At 42.9% G+C, this 27345-nt stretch overlaps 1 protein-coding gene across 7 annotated transcripts in view; it reads right to left on the reverse strand.

Moving 5' to 3' along the window:
- FGFR2 (fibroblast growth factor receptor 2) overlaps nucleotides 1-27345 on the reverse strand; it is a 76560-nt gene that overhangs the window by 44839 nt on the left and 4376 nt on the right. For 5 of the 7 annotated variants that reach the window (XM_042863667.1, XM_042863670.1, XM_042863669.1 and 2 more), the window contains exons 3-5: nucleotides 13298-13564; nucleotides 12550-12624; nucleotides 5137-5306 (exon numbers count right to left, since the gene is read on the reverse strand). In XM_042863667.1, the coding sequence (XP_042719601.1) occupies nucleotides 5137-5306; nucleotides 12550-12624; nucleotides 13298-13564 (512 nt within the window). The remainder of the gene's footprint in view (nucleotides 1-5136; nucleotides 5307-12549; nucleotides 12625-13297; nucleotides 13565-27345) is intronic. The other 2 variants (XM_042863672.1, XM_042863671.1) reach the window with 1 other exon arrangement.

Below are 27345 nucleotides of genomic sequence, written 5' to 3' on the forward strand. Positions count from 1 at the left end.
GCACTTATTCCACACATTCCTTGGGTGTGATGCATTACAGGTGCTGGTTCTGCTCCCATTTGAATTCTAAAGGAGTGTTGGCAATGGTCTCACAGAAAATAGGATCCAGCCCAATACCGGAAGGATAAAGAGCAATCTCATTCATATATATATTCTCTGCATCATAAATGAAGGCCCAACATGACCTCTTGCTTGCTATCCAACACTTCCTTATTTCAGAATTACCCTTTTGACAAGGTGCTCACGAACCTTAACATCACACAGCTGTAATGTACAGTTTTTAAACCACAAAGTACACGTTTTAGAATAGAATAAAACACAGTCTAGTACAGTAATTTTAATCATCTGAATTGAAAGTAGTAATTCAGCACAGTACACCAGAAAAATTTATTGACCATCAGCAGCACTTCCAGTAACTATACGTTCTTGAAAGATCATTACAACTGCAGGTCTGAAATCCTGCTCCTTGCTCTGCTGTTCTGTAGGTCCACATCCAGCAGGAAGGGGCTGCTCAGGGCTGCTGCCAACAGCGTAAGTAAAAATCCCTTCAGTCCAAAGCTTAGGAGTCCTGACTGGCCATGTGGGCTTGGAGTAGGAAATAAAATGCAGGTGATCCCCCAGCATCTGGTGGAGGGCATGAATGCTAACCATTGCACTGCCAGGTGTGTGACAACAAGACCCCAAGACCTCCAGCCCCAAATCACAGCCCCTCTCCCCCTTTTGGGGCTATGCATCAAAATAATGCATTGGTGTTTGTTTTTTGTAGGTTTTTTTTTCCCACAACATCAGGAGCTTAGAAATAAGTTTAACAAGATAGAATCAGTTCAATGTGTTAATAAGGAGATAACAGAATACTAAGTCAGCATTTGCTGAAAGAATTACTCTAGAACAGTAGTAAATCAATATTTTACTAATTTATGAGTTGTTTTGGGTAAGACTTGATCAAAGTTAACTGATTTAATTTTTTTTTTGCCATTACAAACTTATAAATTCAGAATTAGAACAAGAGTTTTTAACTTCTTTGATCACAAAACAGAAAGGACAGAACAGAGTTCCTGAAAAGTTAAAACAAAAAAGGTAACAAGCTGTGAGTAATTAACTGATAGAACACAAGAAGTTGAGTAGCATTCAATAAGAAAGTATCTTACTTGTAGTAAGTACATATATTACATGGAAATATTAGAATCTATTTGTGTAATTTCGCTTCTTGCAATGCCAGTAAGTAGTAATTCAGCAAATCCAATGAGTTGCAAGTGATGTTTTTATATAAAAAACCAAAGTCTCTTTAGTTTAAGCTAAACAACTGCTATGACAGCACAAAGCATTTGTGACAGATTATCATACTACTGGATTTATGTTGTGAATCTGGATTCAGCAGGATTCGGCTTCGGCTGATTGCTTTCTGTTTACAAGTGTAGCACTGCAAAGCCCAGCTGAATGCATTTGCCAGGGATGAGGGCATCTTCTCCCAACAAAGGCTCCCAAACTGAAGCCCTCATTCTGAGTCATACAATGACTTGTGTTGGAAGATAGACTAAAGCCCACCCTATTCCAACCCTGTGCCATAGGGGCAGCTCAAGCAGGCCAGTGCCCCATCCATAGCCTTGGGCACCTCCAGGGATGGGACATCCACACCTCTCTGCACAGCCTGATCACTACCAGACTGTAAAATGCCTATCTCCTGTTTATAAACTCCCTTTAAGTACTGAAAGACCACCACCATTCAGTTCTGAATACCTGAAAATCGGGTATTGACACTTCTAGCAAATCACTGAGATGCTTTTTTGGGCAATCTTCTCCATGACATCTTTAACCAATCCTTTCAGATAGGCTCTCCAAATAACCTAATTTTTAAACCAAATCACCAATGTGAAATATATACAGCTATCTCTGAAGCATAACTTGGTGGTGAGCAAACCTAACTGGAATCAATGCAATGGATAAGGAGATTGTCATAGAAATACTTTGCTTTTTACATATGCAATAATTGTGGACAATTGTTTAATTTTAATAATAAAATAATCTCATAGATTCATGATTAAAAGTTTTCATCTAGCAAAAAAACAAAAATAGTATGAATGGGTCAATATTAAATGAATTTCAAAGCAAAAAGCTCAGAAACTAAAATTCATTTCCCCACAAAGTCTGCACAGTTCAGTCAAACAAGTATTGCTCAGGGAATTAGATGAAGTACAGAATATCCACAGAAAAGCCACAGGTTTCTGTAGTTCCTAAGAAGCCAGCATTCTTTCCTTTACTCCATATGTATATGGCTGAATTTAAATGCGGAAAAGACCACCGTAGAGATGAAGCTTATCAAAAGACATATGTGAAAACACACACCTGTTAATACTTAAACAGCGTCCACTGATAGAAGTACATTTACTTTCCGGGTGGTGTATAGAAAAGTGAAGGCTGCTGTATTCTCACAAGGAGGGTTTAGAGCATTCACTCTAAAATAACCTCATAAAATACCTTAAAACATACGAGCGAGAATCACTACTTGAGGAGGCATTAAAAAAAGGTGCTCAGAAATTCAATAACCAATCCTCCTTGCTGCAGGTATGCTCTGAAAAACAGAATCTTGAATTTCACCACCCACAATTAGTCACGATGGAGGAATTTCACACTGGGAGCTATCTTGGCCAGTGCATACACCCTTCTGCTAGCCTGCCTGAATGTAAATTGACTCAAGACATTCCCCATTTGGAGGGACAAAGTGCTACAGGCTGCTATCTGATTGCGATACAGAGCATACAACGCAGAGATATCGTGGCTCAAAGCAGCAGGGGAGAGGTGGCTGGAGGATTACTGGAGAACTTCACTTCTTCCTTGCCTTTCTTTGTTCTTAAAGCCCCTTCCAAAAGGAAGCATTAAGTCTGGTCATGGCAGATATGGCCAAACTTGGTTCATGCTATTTGCTCAGAGTATTTTGTGTATGAAGATCTATGGCGGAAGCACTTCATATGTTGCAATGCCCAGGCTTAAGACAAGCTGGTGTACAAGAAATATTATGGGCTGCTGTTAACGCTGGCTGCACGTGGGCCAGTACAGGAAGACTGACTCTTCTCTGAGTTTTCCTTTGCAGAAAACACAGCATAAAGCTGCCGAGAAGACACAATTCTCTTTATTCCCCAGTAATTTTGAGCAAGCCTGCTGTGACCTCAGCCTCTCCAACAAATAAAGAACACAGTGTCCAGTAGCTCTAGAGACCTCATTTTTGAGGAGTCACCCATTGATAACGTTTCCACCTTAAAAGCACAGTTACTCAAAACACCAAAAGAATCTGGAATATACTTGGACTTGGTAAGCAAAATGACAATGATAAGTAAATGCTTCCAGATCATTTTAAAGCTGATGTATTTATGAGCAAGAAGAAAGCCTAAAACCTACAGCTGCATGCCCTCCTTTTTTCCTTTCTACTGGAGATGTAAGAAGTTTTTATGATTTAGAATTATAGGTATATACTTCACTTATCCAGCTGGCTTTAGAAATAGGCATCTGTAGTTTCTTTCCAAAGCACATACGTACCTAGGAAATTGTACACATTTAATATACATGACCAAAAATTTAATTTGTGCTGCTTTATGTATGTCTACTGTAGAGCAGGAATGAGCTCACCCAGGTCTCTCACCCAGGCCAACAGCAGCAGCAGGGATTCAGCCCTTTACAGACCACTTTTCCAAAGCAGACAGGTATCTGACAAGACACCATCTTTCCTTCATGGTTTTCAAGTGTGATATCTGCATTTCTCCTTCGTGAGATGCAGAGTGTACAGACAACATCTCAGTCTGTACTGAAGTGGTTACTATTATTTTCCAAGACAGGATTAAGAGTTTTTTTTAATTGATTTTTTTAATTTTTTTTTTAAATAAGCACTGTGAGAAAGGTGAAAACCACTGAATTGTAGCCAATTCGTTAACACTCCATAGCATTATGAAAGGCAGAAGGTGCTGCCAGGTGTACTCTCATAAGCAACAGCAATTTATGGTGTAAGCAAATAGATGGAAAAGTCTACTTGGATAATTAGCGTTCGTGCAGGGAGATTTACTGGGCTTCACTCTCTGCTAACACAAACGTTGGAAAAACTGACACTTTCTACAGTAAATGTAGTTAGAGAGGAAAGGAGGCTACGGCTTGTCCTCCTCTGCACTGGAAAACATTTTTTGTAATGAGCAGAATCTGAGTCAACAGCACACAATGCGACATCCATGCTCATTCCATCCACACACTGCAAAGCTCGGCGCCTGGAGCATGAAGCAATGGCTGCAGGTTGCTCTGGGCTCCTCAGCAGTACATTGCAGCTTACAACCAACTTGACAAAATAAGACAAACTCAGAAACTTCTCATCTCATACCTCATACCAGGGACACCATCAGAAAGCCCATAACAGAAATTAGGGTGGCTCAGAAGTCTGGTGTCGGACGGCACAGCGCACTCACAAACTCAACCTGGCATCCAAGCCTTGAGCTCCCATTCCCTGGGATAAGATGACCCCATTCTGACTTCTGACCTGACCTAGGCAGATACCTGGAGGTTAAAGGTCCATGCATTAAGCCAGAGAACAAGCTGGCCTTCCCAAACCACTCTCATAATAAGTAACCACCAGCTTTGAATGAGACATCTAATCTGAACCTATTTAAAATTCAAACAAACCCTTCTAAGTAATTATTGCTTTCCCTCAAATTCTGCTTCCCATTTCAGTTTCACAGACCATAAACTGTATAGAAAATAATAACTTTTGACTTCCGACCCTTCTGTTATTAAACTGCCTACAATCACCACTGAGGATGGTCATGGCTTTAACAATGCAGGTGAAAATGAATGAAGAAAAATCTTCAGATCTTACTGCATTTTGCAGCGTCAGTCTTTAGTTTTCCAAATAAGTCTTTATAAACAAACTTTAGTTGCACTGGTATTGAATATTAGGAAAAAAAAATCAGAATTAAAGCTCAGTAGCAGCCAAAGAAACCACCCTCAGAAGAAAACAATTATGTTTTTTTGCTTCTAAATTTGATCCAAGCCCATTTAAAGACTTTCTGTTGACCTCAGCAAATTGTTGTTGGGGGTTTTTGCATTTTTTTCAGCATTGGTCAAGATCAGAAATTGCAAAATAACTTAATGAGATCTTCTTACCTTATAGCCACCAATACGATGTTCTTGTTTAAACTCTTTCCCATTTTTCAGCCATCTCATGGTTGGTGTTGGGTTTCCCATAGCTGGGCAACGAAACTTGACAGTGTTTGCTGCTGGCACTGCATGTAACCTTTTCTCCATTTTGTCTGTGTGTGTCCAATAAGGCGCCCCTGTTGCAAGGAGAAACATCCAGAAACATCAGTGCTTGGCACCCAACCTCCCTTTCCAGCCCCTTCCATGGATGGAAGCTGCATGTGTTTTAGTGGGGACAGTGTGTTCCGGGAAGGGTACAGGACTGAAAATCATCTGCAGCAAGAGTTTTGCAAGCAGCTCAGTCTGCAGCCTTGAATACATGATTTATGAGAGAATTCCAATAATTAACCACAGATATTCCTCGCTTTGTGGATGTTGAGTAAGACAGAGGGACCAAGCTTTCAGTCCCTCTGTCAAGCTTCCAGTGATCAGGATCCCCATTTGAGTTACTTCAAGTACTCAGCAAAGCCCAGTTGTGAATCTGGACAAAGGCAGAACCATTTGAAGTCTCAGCCTTAATCTTCTCCCCATCTGAAGGGAGACAAGCACAACTACCTGCCGAAAGCCTGCGAGTCACAGAGCAACATGGCAAAGCTGATTGCGCTGTTGAGATGCCATTAAAATCTATCTGCAAATGGAATATATTGCCAAAAACTTAACCAAAGAGTAGAGAGGATCAGCAAAACTCAGCAAGTTTGTCATTTAGTGCCCACCAGCACAGAGAAGCGTGGAAAATGCCTCTATTGTCTGATACATCAATCCTCTGTCATGCACTAGAATGACAAACACAGCACAACAGAACATGTCTACCCATCTTCCTTTACCCAATACATTTTTACCCAAAACACCGAAGACCAGCCCACGCTCTGAACCCATATGCCACTTTGGCTACATTGCACAGTGCTTTCCTGACATCACTTTGGTTATATCCCTATTACAGCTGAAAAAAAAGTTAAGTATTCAAGATCTGTTTAACACTAGGAAACATTAATTTATTTTACAATGGCATTTTCCCGAAGCAAATCAGATTACTGTGGAATTTTGAGGACTAGAGGGGTCCAGAAAAAGAACTCTATTTCTCTCAGCCCTGTTTCATTTCCTTCATTAGCAGCCTTACACTCCACTATAAATAAACTCTTCCGTTCCTCAAATATTTATAGCAGCTCTTACAATCAGTGTAAACTCAGAAATCCTGCTGCCCCCCTCCCTAAATAAAAATACAGCTGGATAGAAAATACAGGAATAAATTCTTTAACAACATCTCTTTCTGTATAAAGAAAACATTCCAAAAGCAAGTCTTAAAATGATGCTAAGAACGATAAGTGATTTTTTTTTTGCCTGAAGTGGCAATTAGAGTTAAAACTAATGAAGTAGAAAAGCAAAGCAAATTTGTGCATGCAATCAAAACAGAAAATCAGGTAACTATTGGAAATTTAACTAGCACACTAAGAAATTGTTACACAGACTAAAGTGAATTAGAAATGCAAGGAAAATTACTGCTAATGTTATTTGCTGAAACCAGGATCACATTAAACCAACAGAAGAGTTTAAACAAAGCCAACCAAAGGAATTACATACTACACTCAAAGACCAAATTACATTAGGTCTGTATGCGGCGAGGGCAGAATTACAGGCTGGTGGTGATATGTCACAAGGATATTTTCCCTGGATGTGTAGATACATCTCACAGGGCAACGTAAGATGACCAATACCAAACTGCAGCACGTCAGACCTTCAACCACCCTAACTGGTTGTATTGCCATCTCAGAGCCCAGGAAAAGGTGTGGAGCTGATGAAAAGGGTCCAGAGGAGGCCATGAGGCTGATCAGAGGGCTGGAGCACCTCTCCTATGGAGAAAGGTTGAGGGAGCTGGGCTTGTTCAGCCTGCAGCGTGACATTATTGTGGCTTTCCAGCACCTAAAGGGGTCTACAGGAAACACGGGGAGGGACTCTTCAGCAGCTCGTGTAGTGACAGGACATGGGGTAACGAATTTAAACTAAAACAGGGTAGATTTAGGGAAGCAGTGGATGTCCTATCCCTGGAGGTGTTCAAGACCAGGCTGGATAAGGCTTTGGACAGCCTGGTGGGAGGTGTCCCTGCCCTGCAGGTGGCCTTTAAAGCCCCTCCAACCCAAACTATTAATTGACTCTATGCTCCAAATAGGCTCCTCTGACTCCAAAGCTCTGCAGCAATCATTGTCCCTCCTCATCGCATCTATCTCATGCATTTGCATGTGTCCAAAGCACTGATTGCTCAGGAAGCACCAATGGGCAAGCAGGAGCTTTAAGCTCAGGCTCCACAACCCCTCCAAGGCAGCAATGCTCTGCAGCCTGCACCCAGCTCAGTGTGAAGCTCTCCATGGGGCCCAACTGAGGATTAAGGCATGTGAGTAGGTCAGTATTCAAATGCCTCATTCAGCCAAGTTCTTATAAAAACGTTCTATACAAATACTAGCTTGTATTGCATTACAGTGCAGCTCATCCTATGGTTGTCTTGCACAATATTCCCTTGTTCACCCATCCTTGAAAAGTCTCCTGTAAAGAAGTGCCCAGATAACTCTCACATGCAAGAAATACACAGCGAAGAAACAATTTACTCCATGGAAAATGTGGGAGCAGAGAACAGGCTGGGAGGATGCTGGCAGGAATAAAGAAAAGCAGCCACAGAGGGAAGGAGGGAGGGATGGAGAGAGGGAGGGAAACTCCAGGCTAGGAGCAAGGGCTGTACTTGGAAAGCTTTCCCTCACACAAGCTTCACATCAGAATACCCTCTAGAGTTCCTGAATTACAGGGGAACTCTGAGAAAAACATGCAGACATCACATGCTGAAACCACTGTCTGAGATCAGTAGGATACTCTGCCATTTTTCACTAGGTACCAGCAGTGCATATTGGCAGCTCACCAGCACATTTAAGGAAAACGAGAAAGGCAGCAATATCCCTAAACTGTGCCACTCACACTCCTTTTGTGGTTTCTTACAGCGATGCATGGCCTTTCTCTTCATAGAGAAACTTAACAAAACCAAAAAGCATATTTCTGCTTTTGTTTTGAGAGCAAATCCATCTTAAAATGAAGAATAAATGTAGTGTACCAGCACGGGCTGACCCCTTACAGGCCACCTCTGTGACATGCCACCCTGCTTATGGGATGAAGGACACATCTCTGGAGAAGCTCCCGCTAACAACCAGTGCCAGCCCCATAAGCAGCAGCAGCAAGCAGCAGGGGAAGGAGTGGGAATTCCTGATCGCTTTTAGAGCTCTCATTAGTGAAGAAAATATCCTGCTGACCCTCACTGCACTCTGCTGCAAATACATTACATCTAATCAGGCAAATCTCCTGCATGTGAAATTGAAATTAGGCGGCCCAGGGGACCAGTTCAGAATTTCTTGATTATTTTTTTTTTCTCTGAGTACACCTAATACAAAGAAATAAAGAAGAAGTCCATTCCAAACTCGCCCGAGGAGCACCTTGAGCCACTCAGTGCACCTGGAATGACCACACCAAGTCACCCCGAGCTTTTCAGTGCAATTGTATTTGACCTTTAATTAAAAAACACTTCTAGGCAGCATCCAATTTTTGCTGCTCCCTTAAGCAGGTTTCCACTCTGCAGGATCTGATGAATTTGAATCTTGTTTTATCCTTTCCGAAACTCTTCAAGGCATGAAAAGCACAGCATGTGGATTACATTTAGATACTTTTTGTTCTTAGTGCCAATTTACCATTGCTTGGCCCAGAAGAATTTGTTTAAAGGATGATAAGGAAGAAAGAAAAAAAAAAGCTATAAACTTCCCATCACCCGATCAGAGTTGAAGGCAGACCAGAAGCATCCTCAGTGCTACCCTGTGTTACCCAGCAAACGACTGCTGGCTGGCCTCGGTGCAACCCCAATGTCAGTGCAACCTTGTCAGGACTATAGGAACACTTGAAGTTAGGGTTATCTCTCAAAATCCCAGTGATGACAAGGCAACAAGCACCAACAAAGAGCCACTACCAGTAAGAACTGATGGAGGACAGCCCTCAGCTTTGTGATAGGAAGTCTAGGCCTACGCCTAGAGATGGCCCTCTGGCAGCAGGCTGAGGCACCTCACTAGGAGCAGAACTGAGCATCCAACACAGCCGTTGTGTGGACAGTGAGGACTGGTTTTGCAGTGCAACAGCCCTGCACCTTCCCTGTGAGCGCTAATCATTTCAACAAAAGCTGGAAGTAATAAAAAGCTATTCAGGATGCAGTCTGGAACAAATCTACCACATTGTTGTGTGTGTGTTTTTTTTTTTTCAGACAGTTAAGATATCTGTCAGGCTAGGAGGACACCAAACGCAGTGTGAAATCTGCTATGCATGCCTTTTACTTAAAAATACACACAGGCCAAATGGCTGAATGAATGCACACGTGTGCAACACGAGTGCCCTCATCTCCTGAGAGCAAGCTGCTGCTCAGGCTCCTGAGCACCCACACCTCAGTCCTCCAGGAGCAGTTGTGTTTTCAGGGCAGCCTTGGAGCACAGGATTTCCTCCTCAATCCCTTCGCCTGCATTTGAAAACCTTGGCCTCAGTAAATACATTTGTAACAGAGGCAAAGAAAAATTCTCAAAAAGCTTAAAGGAGTACTTGAACTAGTAAATAAAACAGTTCTAAAAGGCTCACTTTGGGTTTAAATATGCAGGAATGAGGATGCCAAGGTTCAGCTTCCCTGAAAGGCACTGCAGCCATTTCCTGCCTCATCACATTATAATTAACATGCCAAGACAGCTGGACTTTATCAGAACTGTTTCATCAAAAAGCAACAACCTTTGAAGACTATGGCCTTTTGTTTCCATCACTAAAGGCATAACCAGGCCAATTTCCATTGCTTATCCTTAATGATCACAGCTGTAATTTGCATGTAAATTATCAGTTAAATGGTTTTAGATCTGCAGTGCTCAAACTCTGATTCAGGAAACACTTAAAGAGCTCCTCTCTTAAGGAGCAGCAGCCAGCGACTGGTGGAGTCCCGACTTCCGCAGGCTCTGCCCAACAGCAGGAAGGTGGGCAAAGGAGTTTGAGCATTGCACAGCACTGCCTCTCCCATGGCACTCTCAGCATAGACTACTCTTCAACTCCACATTCACTTTTCAATGAGTCTTACAACTCCATTTCTTAATTTAGATGTGGCCTTTCGGGTGCAACACAAAATCTATAAGAGTAGTACAAGAGTAATGGCCAAGAATGCTGATGGGAAGGCTCACAAGGTATCAGATAGGCAAGCTTCAGTGGTTTTCAAAAGGATCAAATTGAGTCCCACTCCTAACTTTCAGGCAGCTCTGATCATGCCAAATCACAATCATCTTTCAGCAAAGTTGTATTAAACCAACTGAGTTACTATGATGCAACTTTTCATTGAAAACAGACTGTTTGCAGGAATGCTATGCCACAATCCTTTTTCTGGATCCCACGCTTGCTGTTGAATGCTCATACAGGAGAAGGAAGGCTGGGCTGCACCCTGTGCCCACCTGCAGCTCACAAGGGGACCAGCAGCCTGTGGGTACCTTGTGAAAGGCACTCTTATGAGCCTTTGTCTGGGAAATGCTCTGCTTGGGTGCCATCTACCCAGCTGGTGTTGCCTCAGTTCCACTCTGCAGAAGTTTGCATGCTCCCCACCACCTGAGAAGCCTGAAGAGTCACGCTTCAGAGGCAGCTTTCATTCTGAGCAGGGAAAGCGTGGCTGACCCCTGCTAAAGCATTCAGCCCATCCCCAGCAAGCAGAAGCTGTCAGCACCCTTCCAACAGCTCCTGAATAAAGATGCATTCACAGTGGCTCAAAATGATGCTGGTATTACCACAGTATCAGCAGCGTTACTGGAGATACCACAGTGTAGCTAACCCCATTCAATGAAAGGTGAGGAATGACTACCACATCAACCAGCTGCCTTGAAATCAGGTCCTTGCCTTTGTCCTGCTGCACGCGCTTCCAAAATCCATTTCTTCCCAGTTCATCTCCAAAGCTCCTAAGAACAACTGTGCTCTGAAAATCTTGCAAGCCATTTTCTGACAGGCACCAATAAAACCCTGAATTGATAACAGATACAGGGATGTTTCCTAAAAAGAATTCCTCCCTACAAGCCCTTTTCAGGGGAATACTAACACTGCCTGGGCTTGGAGGCTTTGCCCATACAATTCCTTTTAAAAGCAATGTCTCCTATCCAAACTCACCAATTATCTCTGCCACTGCATTCCTTTGTCCAAACAGCCTACATCTGCTTAACTCCGGCCACTTCAAGCTGCACCTGTGCATCAGACTGGGGTAATGCACTAACAGATGGCAGGGACCAAGCCGGCAGCTAACTGCTTATATCCCTTTAAATAGCATCTAATGTTTCACAGCTTCAGAACAGGGCAGTCGTATACAGTAGTTACTAACTAGGGTAGCTGAAATAAGGCACGTGCTCCTTCATCCCAACAAGTGCTTCAAGTATTTAGTATCACTGCCACGTGCTAACACATCCACGGAGCAAACGCACTGCTGGCTACTGCTTCTGCAACCAGCTGACATCTCTCATGGAGGACTTCTGTGTTTGTTGTGTTATTGACTTTCCAAAGCATGAGTAGTAGCGAAATACCAGCCACCCAATGGGCTTTTGCAGTGGTGCATGGGAACATAAGGAACCAATATGTATTTTACTTTCCTTTTTTTCTTAGCGGCTGTTCTATTTAGAGTCTATTAATAGCTTTCCAAATTCTCCAAAGGGATTGAAGTTGAACATCCAGCTAGGTTTAAGATTCTTTTAGCCTTATTTTCACCATGCATAAGTAACACAAAACGTGGTTTTGGTGAGAGATTGCCTTATTTGTGACAAACCTTGAGGTCCTTTGCAGACAAAAAAAAAAAAAAGCAACAACAAAACCAAATCCATTGCATCCAAATCCCTTCTTTCCCATGATATTTCTGCCCTGGTTAAGGACTGAGGGGTTTGCCTCAGAAAGCCTCAATTACATTTTTAAGGCTTCCACACTACCACCTTTTAACAACATGAGTTGGATGTTTGCTTTTTCTAGATTTCAGCCCAGGTACAGAGAAACATAAGATTCTCAAAGATTAACTAAAACAGATAAAGACCAAATTGCAATTTAAGAAGACAGGAAACTTCAGAAATGCAAGCAAGAAGGGAGACAGAAAGTACAGACCAGGAAAGCGTGTTTAAAATTATATTAGTTTATTTTATCTTTTTGCTCCAAATGATGAACCAGGAGAAACAGAAGATGGAAGAGGACAAAAGATACTATTTGATAGCACATGCAGTTAACAGTCGAGGAGCTCTGAAGGCAGGAGTGCAAGAAACTGGATGCTATTTTCCATGTGAAGCTTATCTTGCCAGGCACCTCCGGCAGCGTGCTGTTACTTACTCATCTGGTTGCTGCCATTCACAAAGTCCTCAGACCCATCATTGTCATCTTCATCATCCCCAGAAGAAAGAGCATCTGCACATTAAAAACAACCAAGGCTTTAAAAGAGAGTATTTTATAGACAGATAAACCAATATGCTACATCTTATATTATCTACCAAGAAGAGAAGTTATGTTAGTTGTGCAGAAGCTATAGAAAATGCACAAATGTGTGTTCTTACAAAATCCTAACAAAACTAGCTAATAAACCTTAAACGCTACAGATGCTTCCAAAGAGACCCCGTTAACTCCAAAAATCTTTGGACTGAAAAAGCTTTGCTTCTTTTTGAGACATTCAGCTGACCAGAACTGAGTGCCTGGAGAGCGATTTGTCTCTAAACAAAGCCATGTAAAAGGATGTAGGACAGCCTTTTTTCCTCTTTGGACCGGGGGGAAATAACCTCATATTCATTTTACTGGTTTTATCATCATCATAACAGCAACTCTGTACAATTTAAACCTGTCATGGAGGCATAAAACAGAGGGCTACTCGGCAGCTATTAGTACAGACCCCACGAAGCAGAAGTTGTATATACAAACCAATGCCATTTTAGAATCAGGACAAAGGGGAAAATACCCAAAATACCTCAACTGCAGAACTCAGCTAAACTTTCTGTGCCCAACTGGACTGTTTCAAGTTATATTATTATATATTTTTATATGACATTTTACAGCTTCTACATGCAAAACCTATGTTTAGCTCACTCACCTGTAACATTTACAATGAAGTACAGAGTATCACTGTCTAGGGTCCTAATAGCAGTGCAAGCATAGAGGCCCGAATCTCTGGGTGAAGCATCTTTAATTTGTAAGTACTCCCCAATAATCACTGTCCTATTGTCAGGGCCCAAAGGGACCCCATCCTTAGTCCAACTGATCATGACGGCGTCTTTCAATTGACAGCGCAACTCAAGTGGTTCTCCTGGAAGTGCTGAGTGTACATCTGGCTGAGAGATTTGGTATTTGGTTGGCGGCTCTGCGAAGGTTGAAGGGAAGGAGGAAAAAGAAGAAGGAAGGAAAGGAGAGAATTTCCAACACAAGTCAGTGAAGGCCCTTTTTATCCACAGAAATCACGTTCAATAAAAAGTTTCATCCAGATTAGCCCAGCAACCTGCCTTGTAAAACTGAATCACATGAAGATACAGATAAGCTGTATTTTCAAAGAAAAAAAAATGACCACACAGAAAGCTCATTCCCCTTTCATAGGTCCCTTGTCATGCCCTTTATCTCAGCTGCCACAGAGTCAGAATCCACCCTACAGCCACACCATGCCAACCCCAGCGAGACGAGAACTGAACCTAAGGGCACATAGAGAGCTTGGAGGAGGCAGGAAGAGCTTGAAACAAAAACTTCAGTTCCATACCACAGCTTTTTTGTCCGTAATTCAACATTTACCTGTCCTCATCTGATTTTAGATTTCGGGTTCCTTTTAAACCTGAAGAGAGCTATTTTGGAGAAAAATAGCCGAGAAAACCACAGTAAGCTAGTAAACACAAAGTTCCATACACAGCCTATACGGTGCCCTTTAGTCTTCACCTTTTCCAAAGCTTCAACATTTGCTCTCTACACTGCCAGCTCTGCTCCAAGCAACACTAACTTTTCCCTTTTTTATTTTTTCCTCTCCATTCCCTACTTTACAACCTCTCTGAGCAGAGCACAGCAGACACCTAGAAACACAAAACTTCCGAAGGCATGTTTTTCCCAGCCATTCAGAGCAAACCTGCTCATCCATCAGTTCCCTTTTGTAACAAAACATTGAGCGCATCAAACCACAGTCTTAAAAAAAAAATCCTTGCAAAATGACATCTGCCTGTAGTTACTACAGGTGCATCATCCCCATGGGGCAGTAGTATGGGGTGAAGGAAGCTCTCCAAGCCACCACTATGAAGCACCCCAACAGTGCCGTGCATTAGGGACTGCTTTTGTCACTGGTTTCACCTGACAGCCACAGCATCCCTCTCCCACCACCTCCTTTCCCTCGTCAGGATAAAATAGCAAATATGGGAGAAAAACGTGAACACATTTTCTGCTTGCTCCTGATGGTCACGTCTCCCAGCTGGCTGCTGCTCTCATCCTGACACGTGTCCTACACAGACACCAACTGTGCTCCCATGGGTGTGCAAATAAGCACAACACATGCTGCTTTCTGTTTGTTGGGAGCCACCCCTTTTAATATTCCCTCAGTGTCCACCCTTGCTTCTAAGAATACCATGCCCTGAAAACCACATTCCTCCCATGTGCTCATTTCTCACATTGCCTTCATCACCTTCAACAGAGAAGGCTGAAACAAGCGCCAGGTCCAAGCTAGCCATTAGGTGGATGCTTGGTCATGCTGAAGCTCTCTCAGAACCCCAGTGGGACACTTGGGCATTTCAATCTTTTGTTCTACTTGAAAGCAGTGAGCCCAGTTTGCCCTCCCGCTCATTTGGAAACCGCACAATTTCAGGGAGCTGGATGGTAGTTTGCCTGATGCAAAAAGAGACCAGATCCAAGGACGAGCCCCTGCAAAGCCAGCAAAGCTCTTCCCATCTCTTCCCCTAAGGCAAGTGTGTTTTTCAGACAGCAGAAGTGGCACACGTCACAGCAGGGCAGTGGCTGGGAGAACCATTTCAGCAAAACCAGAGCGAGACCGTTTATGGGCACTATAACATTTCACAGATTTAGATCTTATAACTGGGTCTCTGCATTTCCCAGAGTGCAAAACTCCATCTCGAAGCCTACAACACGCTACAACACAGCTTCACGTTTTACAAACTCATTCAGTCTTGCTGATGCAGCCAGGAATCCATGGGTCTGCAGTGCAGGTGTTTCACTGAGCACAGCACTGTGCTGCTCAAAATCTCATTTCCAGAAGAAGCATGGACTGTTGCTGCACATACATCTGTAATAAATACATTTGAGTATACAGGAGAATATTTGTAATACAGAATCCAGTGTCAAAATAAGCTTAAAAAAAAAAAATAGCTGACACTGGCTTGCTAATTTACTTTGACGTTTACAAGACATCTTTGTATGCACTCCACCTGCAAAGTACATTTCTTTTACAGAGTTTACACTGTGCTGAAAATGTACTGAGAGTCTTTTAAAAGGTCTTTGTTAAAGCCACCATGGGTGAGGACAGCTCAGCCCTCCCCCAAGTGCCTGTGAGGCTGTGCTGAGCAGCACTGGGACACTTGCAGGATGCTCACACAGGTTGCAAATAAAATCATTTTCTACTTCTCATCCTTGTTTTCTAAAGTGACTATCTCCAATTTAGTTAAACTCTTCCAACACAAATCCAAACTCAAATACAGTTTTAAAAGGAAAGCTAGCAGCAAAACATAAAAATAATACACACACAAAAAAAGAGGAGATATTAAGGAATTAGAGTTTAGTAAATGCTATCTTGCTGCATGTCTCTCTCATCAGAGTATCAGAGAAGATCCATCACCAAGCGTTGTCATGAAGTAATGAAGTCATGTTTGGAAATAGTGAGCTCTTTCAGGTGAGCCTTTGTGTTGCCAAACTAGAATGTAGCAGCACTTAAGACTGTCACTTTTTATAATGTTTGCCTATAAACTTTTCCAGTGTGGGTTTGAAATGGTGCCCAAATGCAAACAGAGAACAGGTGGGATTCAGAGGCATTATTAGCCTGTCCAATAGCTTCACAATGAAAATCGACAGGTTCAAACTGTTAACAAATTCCCAGCAGTGCATAAACAGCCGTACCCTGCAAAGTCAACTCCCCCAGGACACTGCACCCCTTCAGAAGCCATTTGTACACTGCTCTAAGATATAGGGACACATTTGCACACTGTATAACAATCACAGCAACGCCACCCCTGAGGATTACACGAGGATTATTTCCCCACTTGCACATCTTTGCAGCGTACTGAAGAAATGAGCCATGCTCAGCTTTCACTCACACCCATCCTCTGGTGTTTGGGGCAGCGTCCTCTGCAGTTCTCTCAAACATAAAGATCCTAAGCAAAAAGAACCAGCTATGTCTCAGGCAGGAGGAAGGAGGAGATGGCCCAGCAGAGCACAAGCTGCCAAGCAAGGCTTGATGACCTGGCATCACATCTGATGACTCGATAACGCGTTTATGCTCCTCCTGCCTAAAACTGTATCCCTGAGCCATCCCCATAAGCTGCTAGTCATCACCCAACACTTCATTTGGTGAGAACTGCACAGCCCAGGATTCCTCTCTTAGGGACTTCACCTGCAAATCCTATAATTGTGGCATCAGATCCCACTGCAAAGGTGCTTTAACACCTGCCTGTCACCCTTAAAAAACAAACAAACAAAAGGCATGTGTAACATTTCTGTTGACATTCTAAAGCACTGGAGGACAAGGCAAGGAACACTGCTTCTGCTATTGTTTACTCCCAGCTACATCCTTATTTGTAATAGTGCTGCAATCAGCGTAAGCATATTGAAACTTTATAGGTGGAGCCACTGAACAGCACCCCATGGAAAACTAAGTCCCTGATAAATAAACACATGATGGGAACTTTTTGTTCACCTGCTCACACGTGGTCACAGCATGGTTAACGCAACCCAGCCATCAAATGGAGTAAATACTGTTTGTATGAAAGCTGCGACCACAATGGAGAACTGAGAACATTCTGAAAGCCCCATTAAATATTATTATGGGGTGCAGAATTATATTCCAAGTCACATTTCTATTCAAGACTGGTCACTGAAACGAGAGATTTATACTTCCTTAGATTTTAAATAATTATTAATTGTCTCCATTTATTAAAACGTTAACAAAGAGCTGCTTATCTTAAAGCTCAAGGCATTTAGTTACTTAGTTACAGAGCCAAATAATTAAACAATCAGCTAATAGCTAACCCCAGCAAAGATTCTCACACAACTCTCCATAACACAAAAGCCTCAGATCCCATCAAGCCACTTTCGCTTCAAAAGGCTTTAGTAAATAACTAAACACTCACTACAGCATGCCCAGAAGGGTCAACAGACCTGACCTGTCACAAATCCAAGAGGTTCATTGCAAAATTGAATGTCCCCATGGGAGATGCCAGGCTGGCAAACACTCCTCCCGCTGCTTCTCCTGCCCTGCTGTTTTTCTGAGAATTGCAGAAGATCCGAAACCACTCTGGGTGAGCTTCATGGAATGGAAACACTGAACTAAACTATGCCTGAAGCAGAATAGCCACAGACCCCAGGGACTGAGACAAACACCAAAACTTCCTGCTTCTCTGCAGGAGATCGCCTCTGGAGCTAATGAAAGCCCAGGTATCAACGAAAGCCCAGGTATCAACCAGGTTTGCAACCTTCTCATCTCCCTGGTCCAAGCCTACAGTACAAGGCGCCAGCCTAATGTTAAGAGCAGCTCCACGTCTTCTTCTCATAGGATGATGGACAGCAAACTCAGCTTACAAAAGCAATGGCCACTGGTTCAAAAATGCAGAGTGGATCCTGGCGGCTGTGACTAACTGCTGTTAGCCAACAGGGAACCAAAGTCACCAAGGCTGAGCACGTCTCCTTACACAAAGGATGACAAGACAGCATTTGCAATTCATCCATCTGTTTCTCCGAAGTCACTGGATTCCCTGCTGTCCTATTTGTGCCGTGCTTATGCCAGCTAGCTGCCAGCTATGCCAGGCTCTGCCTTGGCCAGGAAATCAGGAAGTCTCTGTGCTCTGATAAAATACTTTCCTTTCAGAGCTACTCATCTTCCTTTCATAATTTTAAAACATGAAAACACCCCTTGTCATTATGAACAGCACTCTAAAGAGCGCAAATCATTTTTTCTCCCCTTTACTGTTTAAAAATAGTAATTGTTCAAATCTTATAGAAACCACAAAGGCCTTATAGAAACCTTCACCAAACCCACACAACAAGCAGGGGATACATGTGACAGCTACAAACATTAAAAAGTGGCAGAGTCTAAGTCTTCCCCTCTTGCTTTAAAACAAGCTCCTGGGATGTTCTATTTGAAAACACAGCAACTTCCAAAAACATCATGCAGCAGACTCCAAAATAAACGGAGGTGTTTCTCCTGGCATCTTCTTTAACCCTATTATCCCTGCTCTATAAGGATCAAGTCATCTGATGGTTGCATGGGAGATAAAACCAGGCAAAAGATGGGCTGAGGTGAAGATGTGAAGTACAGAAAGAATCCTTTTGCTCTGGAAGTGAAGACTTGCAAAATGAAGCAAGTATTGCCACGTTATACATGCAGGGTACCCCAGCAAGCGTAGAGCTTCCAGCCACCCTGCTCTGCTCTGAGCCCACAGCACTGTGCCAATATCCTACTGAGGGTTGCATATACCAAGATCATTAAGAAAAATGAAATAAAAGAATTGGCTCCAATTGAAATACTTGCCAATGTCATCACTGCTAAGGGAAAATATTACGTGGCCCTAACTTGTTTTCCTAAGCTTTGAAGACTTAGAAAAATAAATAATTCTGGTGATCAGCAGAGTTCCATCACTTGCAGATCGCTGGGCCAAGAGCAAAGATGCACCAAAAAGTTATCAACAGATGAATACATCTATCTGCTATGCATCGTGTTCTGTAGCATGCCAGCAATTTCAGAACTGCAGCACCCCAGGGGAGATCGAACCACAAGGGCCTGAGTCAGGCCCAGCTGGGCTGAGCTGCGGGGGCAAACTGGACCTCAGCCCCATTCTCTTGTGGTGCCCAAGGTTCTTGAGCCCAGCTGACATGGCTGCAAATCAGTCATACTGACACCTCACACCCCATACCCGTGTTTAAAGCAAGCAGACTGCTCCTCAGAAGCAGAAAGAAAAAAAAAATCTGTACGTGTCCAGGCTTTGTACTGAGATTAAGATTCCTATAACTTGTAGCCTGCTTGCTCCTACCTGTCTTTATGGCTGTGATCGTTGAGTTACGGCTGCACAACCACATAACACACATCAAAAATGCCAACTATCACATGCTCATGGGCTTGGCTGTGTGCTTCATGTTTCTGGAAGCCAAGCCAGGGAAGACATGGAGCATGCCAAGTTCAAAGTAAACAGCAGAGAGACCAGCAAGGCCACCTCCTGCTGCTGGGAACGGCCCTGTGATTTCTTCCTGTTTGTCCCAGTTCTTCACGGTCTGCTCCTTACAGGATAAAGACTTCTTTATACAATAGCCAGCATAAGACATGGTTCCAGACAAGGGACAAAGTAAGAGGCAGTAAAACATCAGCATGTCTTCTGCACAAAGGCTTGATAACAAGGGAGAGAGAAATCACCCCCAAGCTTGAATCGCCACACCAAAAACCCTAAAATGATTACAGTGCCTTTGAATATGTCACTGATATGATGAGAAGCTACAGGTCACCTCCAGGATTTGAACCTTTGGCTCCATGCATCAAATTTCACTTCAAGACAAAAACTCCATTAGATGCACAAAGCAACAGAGTTCTGGTCCCTAAGCTAACTGAGAGCACTGGGAAATATAATATGAATGTAACATATCTGTAACGCAATCTCAAAAATAATTAACTAATGAAGAGTCATTACAGAAGAATCTTCTCATGTAATCTATTATACAGTACAAAGGGGAAGGAAACGTATCACCTTTTTCCAGAATCTCAAATGAAGAACGGTAAAAAAAAAAAAAAAAAGAAAGAAATTTCTATATCATTAAGGTAAAATTCAGGAAGAGGCTGGGATCATTTGTCGGTGTTTTTACTTGCAGCAACAACAGGATGTGAAATCTTCCTGACCATATTCTACATGCAACCAAGTAGCAAAGCAATTTAACGAACTTCATTGTCCAGCTTAGTGCTAGAGTTTGCTTGGGAAAGGCTTTGTTTATTACAGACAGCCTAGGCAAAAGGTATGAGCATATATATTTAGTTGAATAGGGTTTTACTGTTTTCCATATTTTCTTGCATCCATTCCCATCTACAGCTTTTCTCCAGGTCCCTTATTTGCATTGCAAGAGCAGCATAAAAACAAAACAGAACACGGCATAAATCCAGACAATAAAAACACAACCCTACTTCTTTTCCAGGTTTGCCAAAGGCTGTGCTTGGGACTATTACTATTCAACATGTAAAAGTAGTAAATTACAACCGAGAGGTTAAAAATTGCACAATTTCACCTTCAAGCACTAGTTCTGGAGGCTGAGAACATCTATTCAGATTGCCTATAAGCAAGTCGGCAGTTGTTTCTTTCGTACATGGTCCCATTTTTACTTGACTATACAAATCCTCTTTAATTTCAGCAGCTCGTCTGGAAGTCTCATCTTGCTTATTCCCCACTCTGCCTCTGAAATTCATCTTCCCCACTTCCTAAGGTGGGATTTGGAAGAAAAAGAAAAAAAAGAAAAAAAGAAAAGAAAAAAAAAGACTTTTAACTGATTGTAGTATTTAATCAGCAGGTAGTGGAGCTCTGCAGCGTGAGGACCACGTACCTGGCAGCAAGGAGGAGCACTGAGCGAGCCCCAAAGTTAAAGCCAGGCTGGAGGGCTGCCCTTCCAGGCATCCCACAAAGGGTTATTCTGAACTTGCAGACACCAGGGTCACTCGTTATTGTAGCAGCCACTCCTGGGCACTGTGCCATACTAATGGAAGATGGTTCGAATGTTTCTGAATTGTTAGTAGAAGGGCTATTAGCGAGCAGCCACGCACCGCAGATTTATTACAATGCCTCCGTGCTAATCCCGCCCGGCTGAAATACCTGTGCTCCCCGGCTGAGTAAACAACATCAGCTGAATCTGGGTACTTCAACACCGTAGGATCTAAGCACAGCTATTTTTTTGTGATTAAACAATGCTCAACACAACCAAGCTCAGGAACTGCTCAACATTTAAACTTTTTTTTTTTTTCTTTAATTATTAAAAACAGCTGGGTGGCCTAAAGCAGCCTTCACAATTATAAATGTTGCTTTTCTTGAAACAAATTAAACATTGCAACACAGACACTGAGCAGGGCACTTTGCAAACTGGCAGAGCTGGTTGGATGCCCGGCTGTCCCGTCCTGCCAGCTGCTCACCTCGGCCCAGGCCATCCTAAAGAATATAGTGAACCTTATGTAGTTGTTGTTTCCTTTATATACCACATCATTTTATTACGTGCGAGAACTGAGTCGTAGCACGGTGTTCTGACCCACTTCTCTTCCACCCAACCATGATTTAACCTCCTACAGACACATCCTGCATAGCACAGACTGCTACAGCGTGGCTGGCCGCAGCATCCAGCCCCGAATCCCATTTAAACTTAGCCACAATTTGGACAAGCCCCCCGGGAGAAAGTCCAAGGCGATAACTCCGATGTCACAGAACCCTGTTCCAAACAAAACTCACGAAAACTAAGAGGGAGAGAAAACAGTGGGGAGAAAAAAAAAAAACACCATAATTTTCTCCTCCTCAACCAACGTCTCATCCTCTCCCTTTCCTCCTCACCAGTCCCCCAGCACACGACACTGCCTACCCCACTGAACTTTCCAAAAGGAAGGCTGTTTTCCCCTTGTACAAACTGACTTTCCTTTCCTCTCAGCTTGTGAGGCGAGGCAGCTCGAAATCAGTCAATGTCCCAAACTGATGAGCCAGTTCTTTTGTGGGGGAGGAAAAGCAATAATTACACAGAACTTGCAATGGCATGTGAGGAAGGGAATTAAAGTAGGTCACATCTCCGAGCTCCTCGGCTTCTCTGAGGTTCACCAAATGCTTTCAGTACAGTAATTTTAAAAATACAATTAAAATAAAAATAGCATGGCAGCCGAAGGAAGCTGCACAGTAGAATTCTGCCAGCACCGAGCTTGCCCTTCTGTCCCTCTCCTTGATATGGATAATGTCATGTGAGGGGCAACAAGCAGTGCAAGGACAAACTGAAATCCATGGGGCACATCTCTGTGCTAGGTGCTGGATGCTCTGATGCTCTAAAACAGGAAGCCAGCACTCTGTGTTCCTACAAAACGGGTTCATCTTACAAAGACACCTTTCACAATAGCTATGAGACAGGACACACTGAAGATGAGCATTACTCACTAAGTTCACCCCACAGGCTCTGCGCTGAGCACTGCCCTGCTCCCCACAGCCATCCCAAGCACAAATTACCACACTCTGACCAAAAAACACTCATATCTGACCAGGTCTGGGCAAAAACCAGGGAATAAGGTCACACTGCTGCAACACGTCTCATCTTTTCAGACTTGCTTGGGGTTTCTGGCAAATTTTCAGCACAGGTTTTGCATTTAACTGCACTGAAATAAGCTCTCTCTTTTAGTTAAGCCAGGTGTGCTACTGCAAGCAGACAAGATGCAACTTGCCTAAGTGAATGATGGTTCTTTTGAAAAAATATGGATTTGTATCACTAAAGAGTGCTGCTTCCAAAAGGGAAAGTCTCTGCTCTCACTGTAAAGCTTCAATCATAAGGGCTCACAAAATGCTTCACAGATTAAAATCTGACAGTTAAGGGTTGCTGTGTGTTTTTCTCACATTTCCATCTCTACCTAAATTTGATATTCACACTAAGAAAAAAAAAAGGACTTTGAACTTATTTCCTAAAAGGCAAGCAATCATTCGTGCTGAAGCTGGATATAGCCATACACTCATTAAGGGCTATGCGACAGTTGTTATTGCAACACCACAATAGTCCATCATCTCATGCATACACAACCTTGCATAACCGGGGCTGTCAGCATTTCCATTGTAAACGCTGCTCTCAAAGGCTTGCAACTTGCCTGTAAAAAGTTACGATAGCCTGAAATTCACTGCACATCCTCTGCCAAGGAACAACTATTTCAAAATTAAAAACTGTGTTGCCATTGGAGTCAGTCAAAGGAGGAAAAAAAAAAAAAAAAAAAAAAAAAAGCTCAGCGTGTTTGAAAACCTTCTGGCTCCAAAAAAACACTGAAGGAATCAAATTCCAGAAAATTAGCCCTCCCCCCTACGAAAACATGCACCAAAAAAATATGATTTTTAAATTGGCAGTTTAGTTTGAAATATCCAATTATTTGTGCCGCTCTGCAAAACAGTTGCCATGCTGACCCATTACCAGTCTGCAGTGCCTACCAACACCAAACATAAACAGCAGCCATGCCTGCAGTCCATCTGCCTGCAGCTCCAGGCTGCGGTGCTGCTGATGGACAGTGGATTTTCAGAGCAGAATGGACGCATTAAAACCAATTAAATCTGATTACCTGTCCGATTCCCCAAAATCTCAGCTAGCAATTCCTGCCCTGGGCCAAAACTTATGGAATTGGATCTCTAAAAGGACATCCAATCCACCTGAATCCATAGGGATGGCACATTCCTCTGTAATGGTGTGCAGTAATTGCCCTCGGATTTAACTAATCAGTTTGAAGTGTTAATCTCAACTTACAAGCACTCATCTTCTGAAAACTGCAACATTGCAAGGCAATTCTGGTTGGATGCTTTTGCTTTATTTTCCCTACCTGACCCAGAGGTGCATCCAGGCCTTAGAGCCCACAGCACAGAGAGAGCCAGGCGCACCAAGAGTGCACACTGCTCCGGGTGACAGCAGACATCCCATTGCCACACAGCCTTCCTTCCATCTGCTGCATGGTCACAGAATCATCATAGAATGGTTCCTGAGACACCCTGCAGGACCCCATGACCTCATCAGGTGGGGCACAACATTTAATGAAGCAACCCCCATCAGCTCACCACGCTGTGACCACCTGCAACGTTACCCTTCAAGCCTGCGGATAAAGCGGTGTGCTTACAAAAAGCTCCATACTCCTCTGGGTACCACATTGAACGTGTTTGTATGTTGTTCAGTGTCCATGAACTGAGATAGAGCTCAGGTGACAAATCTTTGGTCGCTCTAGCTCCTAGCAGATACCCAAACAAGCATTCAGGGCCGTTTTAAACTATGATGTTTTTGTGGGACACAGACTTAGGCTGTCCCTTGTGGAAAGCTTAAATTAGTCCTTTGAAATTTGACCTAAATCAAAAGAACTGAAACACGTTGTTATTGCACCAGGCGAAGGCTCCGAGCGGGCACTCCAAGGCTAGCATCACTGCATGGGGAAGAGGCTAAATTAGCTGCCCAGCAGAACGATAACACACAGCCTGGGCAAGGAAAGGTCAAGGGAGAGCTTGCTATTTATCAAATTTACGTCTAAACTAATTATTCAGTTCACAAAGTAACCCTTCAAGCCATGTGTGCGGTCAAAGCCCTTTTGTAACGTTGGCTGTCAAAGGCCTTCAAGGGCTGGGTACACAGAAAGAGAATGGCTCCTTTATGCACGCTGGGGCAGACTCATTTCTAAATATTTAGAAGCAGAAAGTCTTTGTGCTCCCCGGGATAAAAAAACATATCTGTAAACACTTGATACAAGGCAGAAATCGATTGCTGACAGTCTCCAAACCAGCTCCTACGGGTCATGCTTCTGCTTACACCACCTCAGCCTTGTTCTTGCCATCAGAGAATAAGAAAGGAAGCACTGCAACCAATGATAAAGAGACCCAGGACCCAGTCCTTAGTGGGTATCCATGATAACAATATTGACACTACAGTTTACTATGGCTCAAGATACCCTCTTCAGCATGAGCATCTTTACGTGTCCCAGAGTAACAGCGAACGGGCACAGATCAGATCCAGAGCCCGATGCTGTATGAAAGCAGCTCAGAGAAGGGTGCTACCAAAAGGATCAGATATACTGCAGGTAACAAAGCAATGCACCTCAGTGCACGTGTACACACAGCCATGCAGCTGAATCCCCCGAGAGATGAATACTGCTTGTGCGAAAGCACGTATTTAACTACAGACCCTGAAGAAAGTGGTTGCAGTGTCCTTAAAGTCGTGTTTTAGCTAAGAGATGACTGTATTTCAACCAGGGGTTATTTATTACAGCCAAAAGAACAAAAGCTACAATCTCAATTCCTGTTAACATTGCATGCAGCTTCTTGAATATTCTGAGTCACTAAGACAATAAAGAACAACAATACAAGCACTTAGCACCAAAAAAAAGACAAAATCCAGGGCATGTCCACGAAGGAAGACTAAAGAACAGATCAAAGTATGTCACAAAAGGTCACAGCCCTGGCGACCTTCTCAGCTGGTCCAAAATGTCACTGCTCTAACGACTGCTCAGTCAGCAACCCAACCAAAAGCATATGTTTTTGGAGCACCTGACTGCCTCAAATTAGCTGTGACCAAAATGTTTGGCATTCACTAAATTAAAAAAATAATAACAATAAAAGTCAGCTTTGTCTTTGAAGAGATTTTTTTAAAAGAGCGTTTTGTTCTCCTTTCAGCACGGAGAGTTTGTGGGTGGCAGCAGTGGAACCAATGAAGGTGATTCAGTAAAGAGAGGGTATTTTTTTTTTAGAGAAGGGTTTAACAAAGTATATAAAAGAGGTTTTATTTCCCAAATCTCAGATATAAATCCCACACAATTGCCTGTATTCTACAGCATAAAAGCTCTTATTATACCATTAATATTATACCATTAACTGAGGAGCTCTTTTTCCCCCTTTCTGGTAATGATTCAAGTTCTTACGTCTAAGATTATCTCATGTAAGTTAACACTCCGGCCCAGGGAAGAAGTTTTCAGTAGTTTTTAGCAATTTACACTTTGATTCTCACCCGCTGGGTATTCCTCATGGAAAAAACATTTTTTAAAAGAAAACTGTTAAGGCACAAGTCAAAAATGTTAACCCTTCTCCCTGCATGATTCATGCAGTCACATTCTTCCCCATTTACCCCTAAAACTAGTGGACTTCCCTATAAACAGCTCATCTGAAATCAGGATTATCCCTATTTTGTCTCTCCTCTGAAAAGCCAAAAAAGGCACCAGATGTGCCAATTAACAAATCATACAGTAAGTGCTGATGAGAGCTGAGCTTTCTCAAATTCTCATGTTACCTTCAAAAGGGGAGGGGATGAACCAAAGAGGCTTTGCTATCAACAGTCCCTGTCCATGACAGATGACAATATTGCTACACTGCATTAATTTTTTTTTCAGGAATGCTTGCTAGGGAGGAGGGCTCATCGTCTCTAAATAATTTTTCCCCTGCCATCAATAAAAATGTACTTGGAAGAGATTCTAGAAATGCGTTAGCTGGTGACGTCTATTTTTAGAGGCAGTGGATAGAAACAAATACGTTTTGCATGAAAGTGGATTAAATAAAAACAAGGCTGTATCCCTGGACGTGGGTAGCAGGACACGGATAGGCCAAATTCCCCCCAGAAAGCTTGCCTGACGAAATATGGTTTATGGGTTATTACATTGTTTGGACAGTTAATAGAAGTGCAATCAGCCCTCCAAATGACAAATAAAACTATAAGAAGGAAGCCTTGCTTTTCTCCAGGGTGTTCAGTGGGCAGAAACGATCCTATGCTCTCATAAGATCACAATACAAGCGGCTCAGGGCAAGAAGAAAAGCAGCCCTTCCTTAGCTCCATAAAGAAAAACACTTTGGGAAGTTTGAGGGTGGGATAACCTACAAGAACATACCAACAGGTGCAGGCTCAAGGCAGGAGATTTTATCAGAACGTCTCTTTCAGTGCAAAGGTTTCAATTAGTTTTTGCTTTCATAGCAATAACCTCTCCTTGCTATTCAGATCTCCTCATGTGCACTTCCATACCCTGCGATCCAGACAGCGTACTGATTGTTCTTGGACATTAACAACAATAGGGAAATTTATAGCAACCAGCCACACACACCAATAGGGCTGTGACACCTGCCTTCGCAGAGCGCCCTGCAAAGCTAAACAATCAGGGCGCGTGATTAAAAACAACTGGCGTTTCTTTTTCCTCCCAGCTTTCCAGGTAGCTCAAATCACAGTGACGTACAGCTACCCAGCAGTGTCCTTTCTTGA

Source organism: Lagopus leucura, unplaced genomic scaffold (assembly GCF_019238085.1).
Source record: "Lagopus leucura isolate 7727_CA_CO unplaced genomic scaffold, USGS_WTPT01 Super-Scaffold_741, whole genome shotgun sequence".
NCBI classification, from domain to species: Eukaryota; Metazoa; Chordata; class Aves; order Galliformes; family Phasianidae; genus Lagopus; species Lagopus leucura.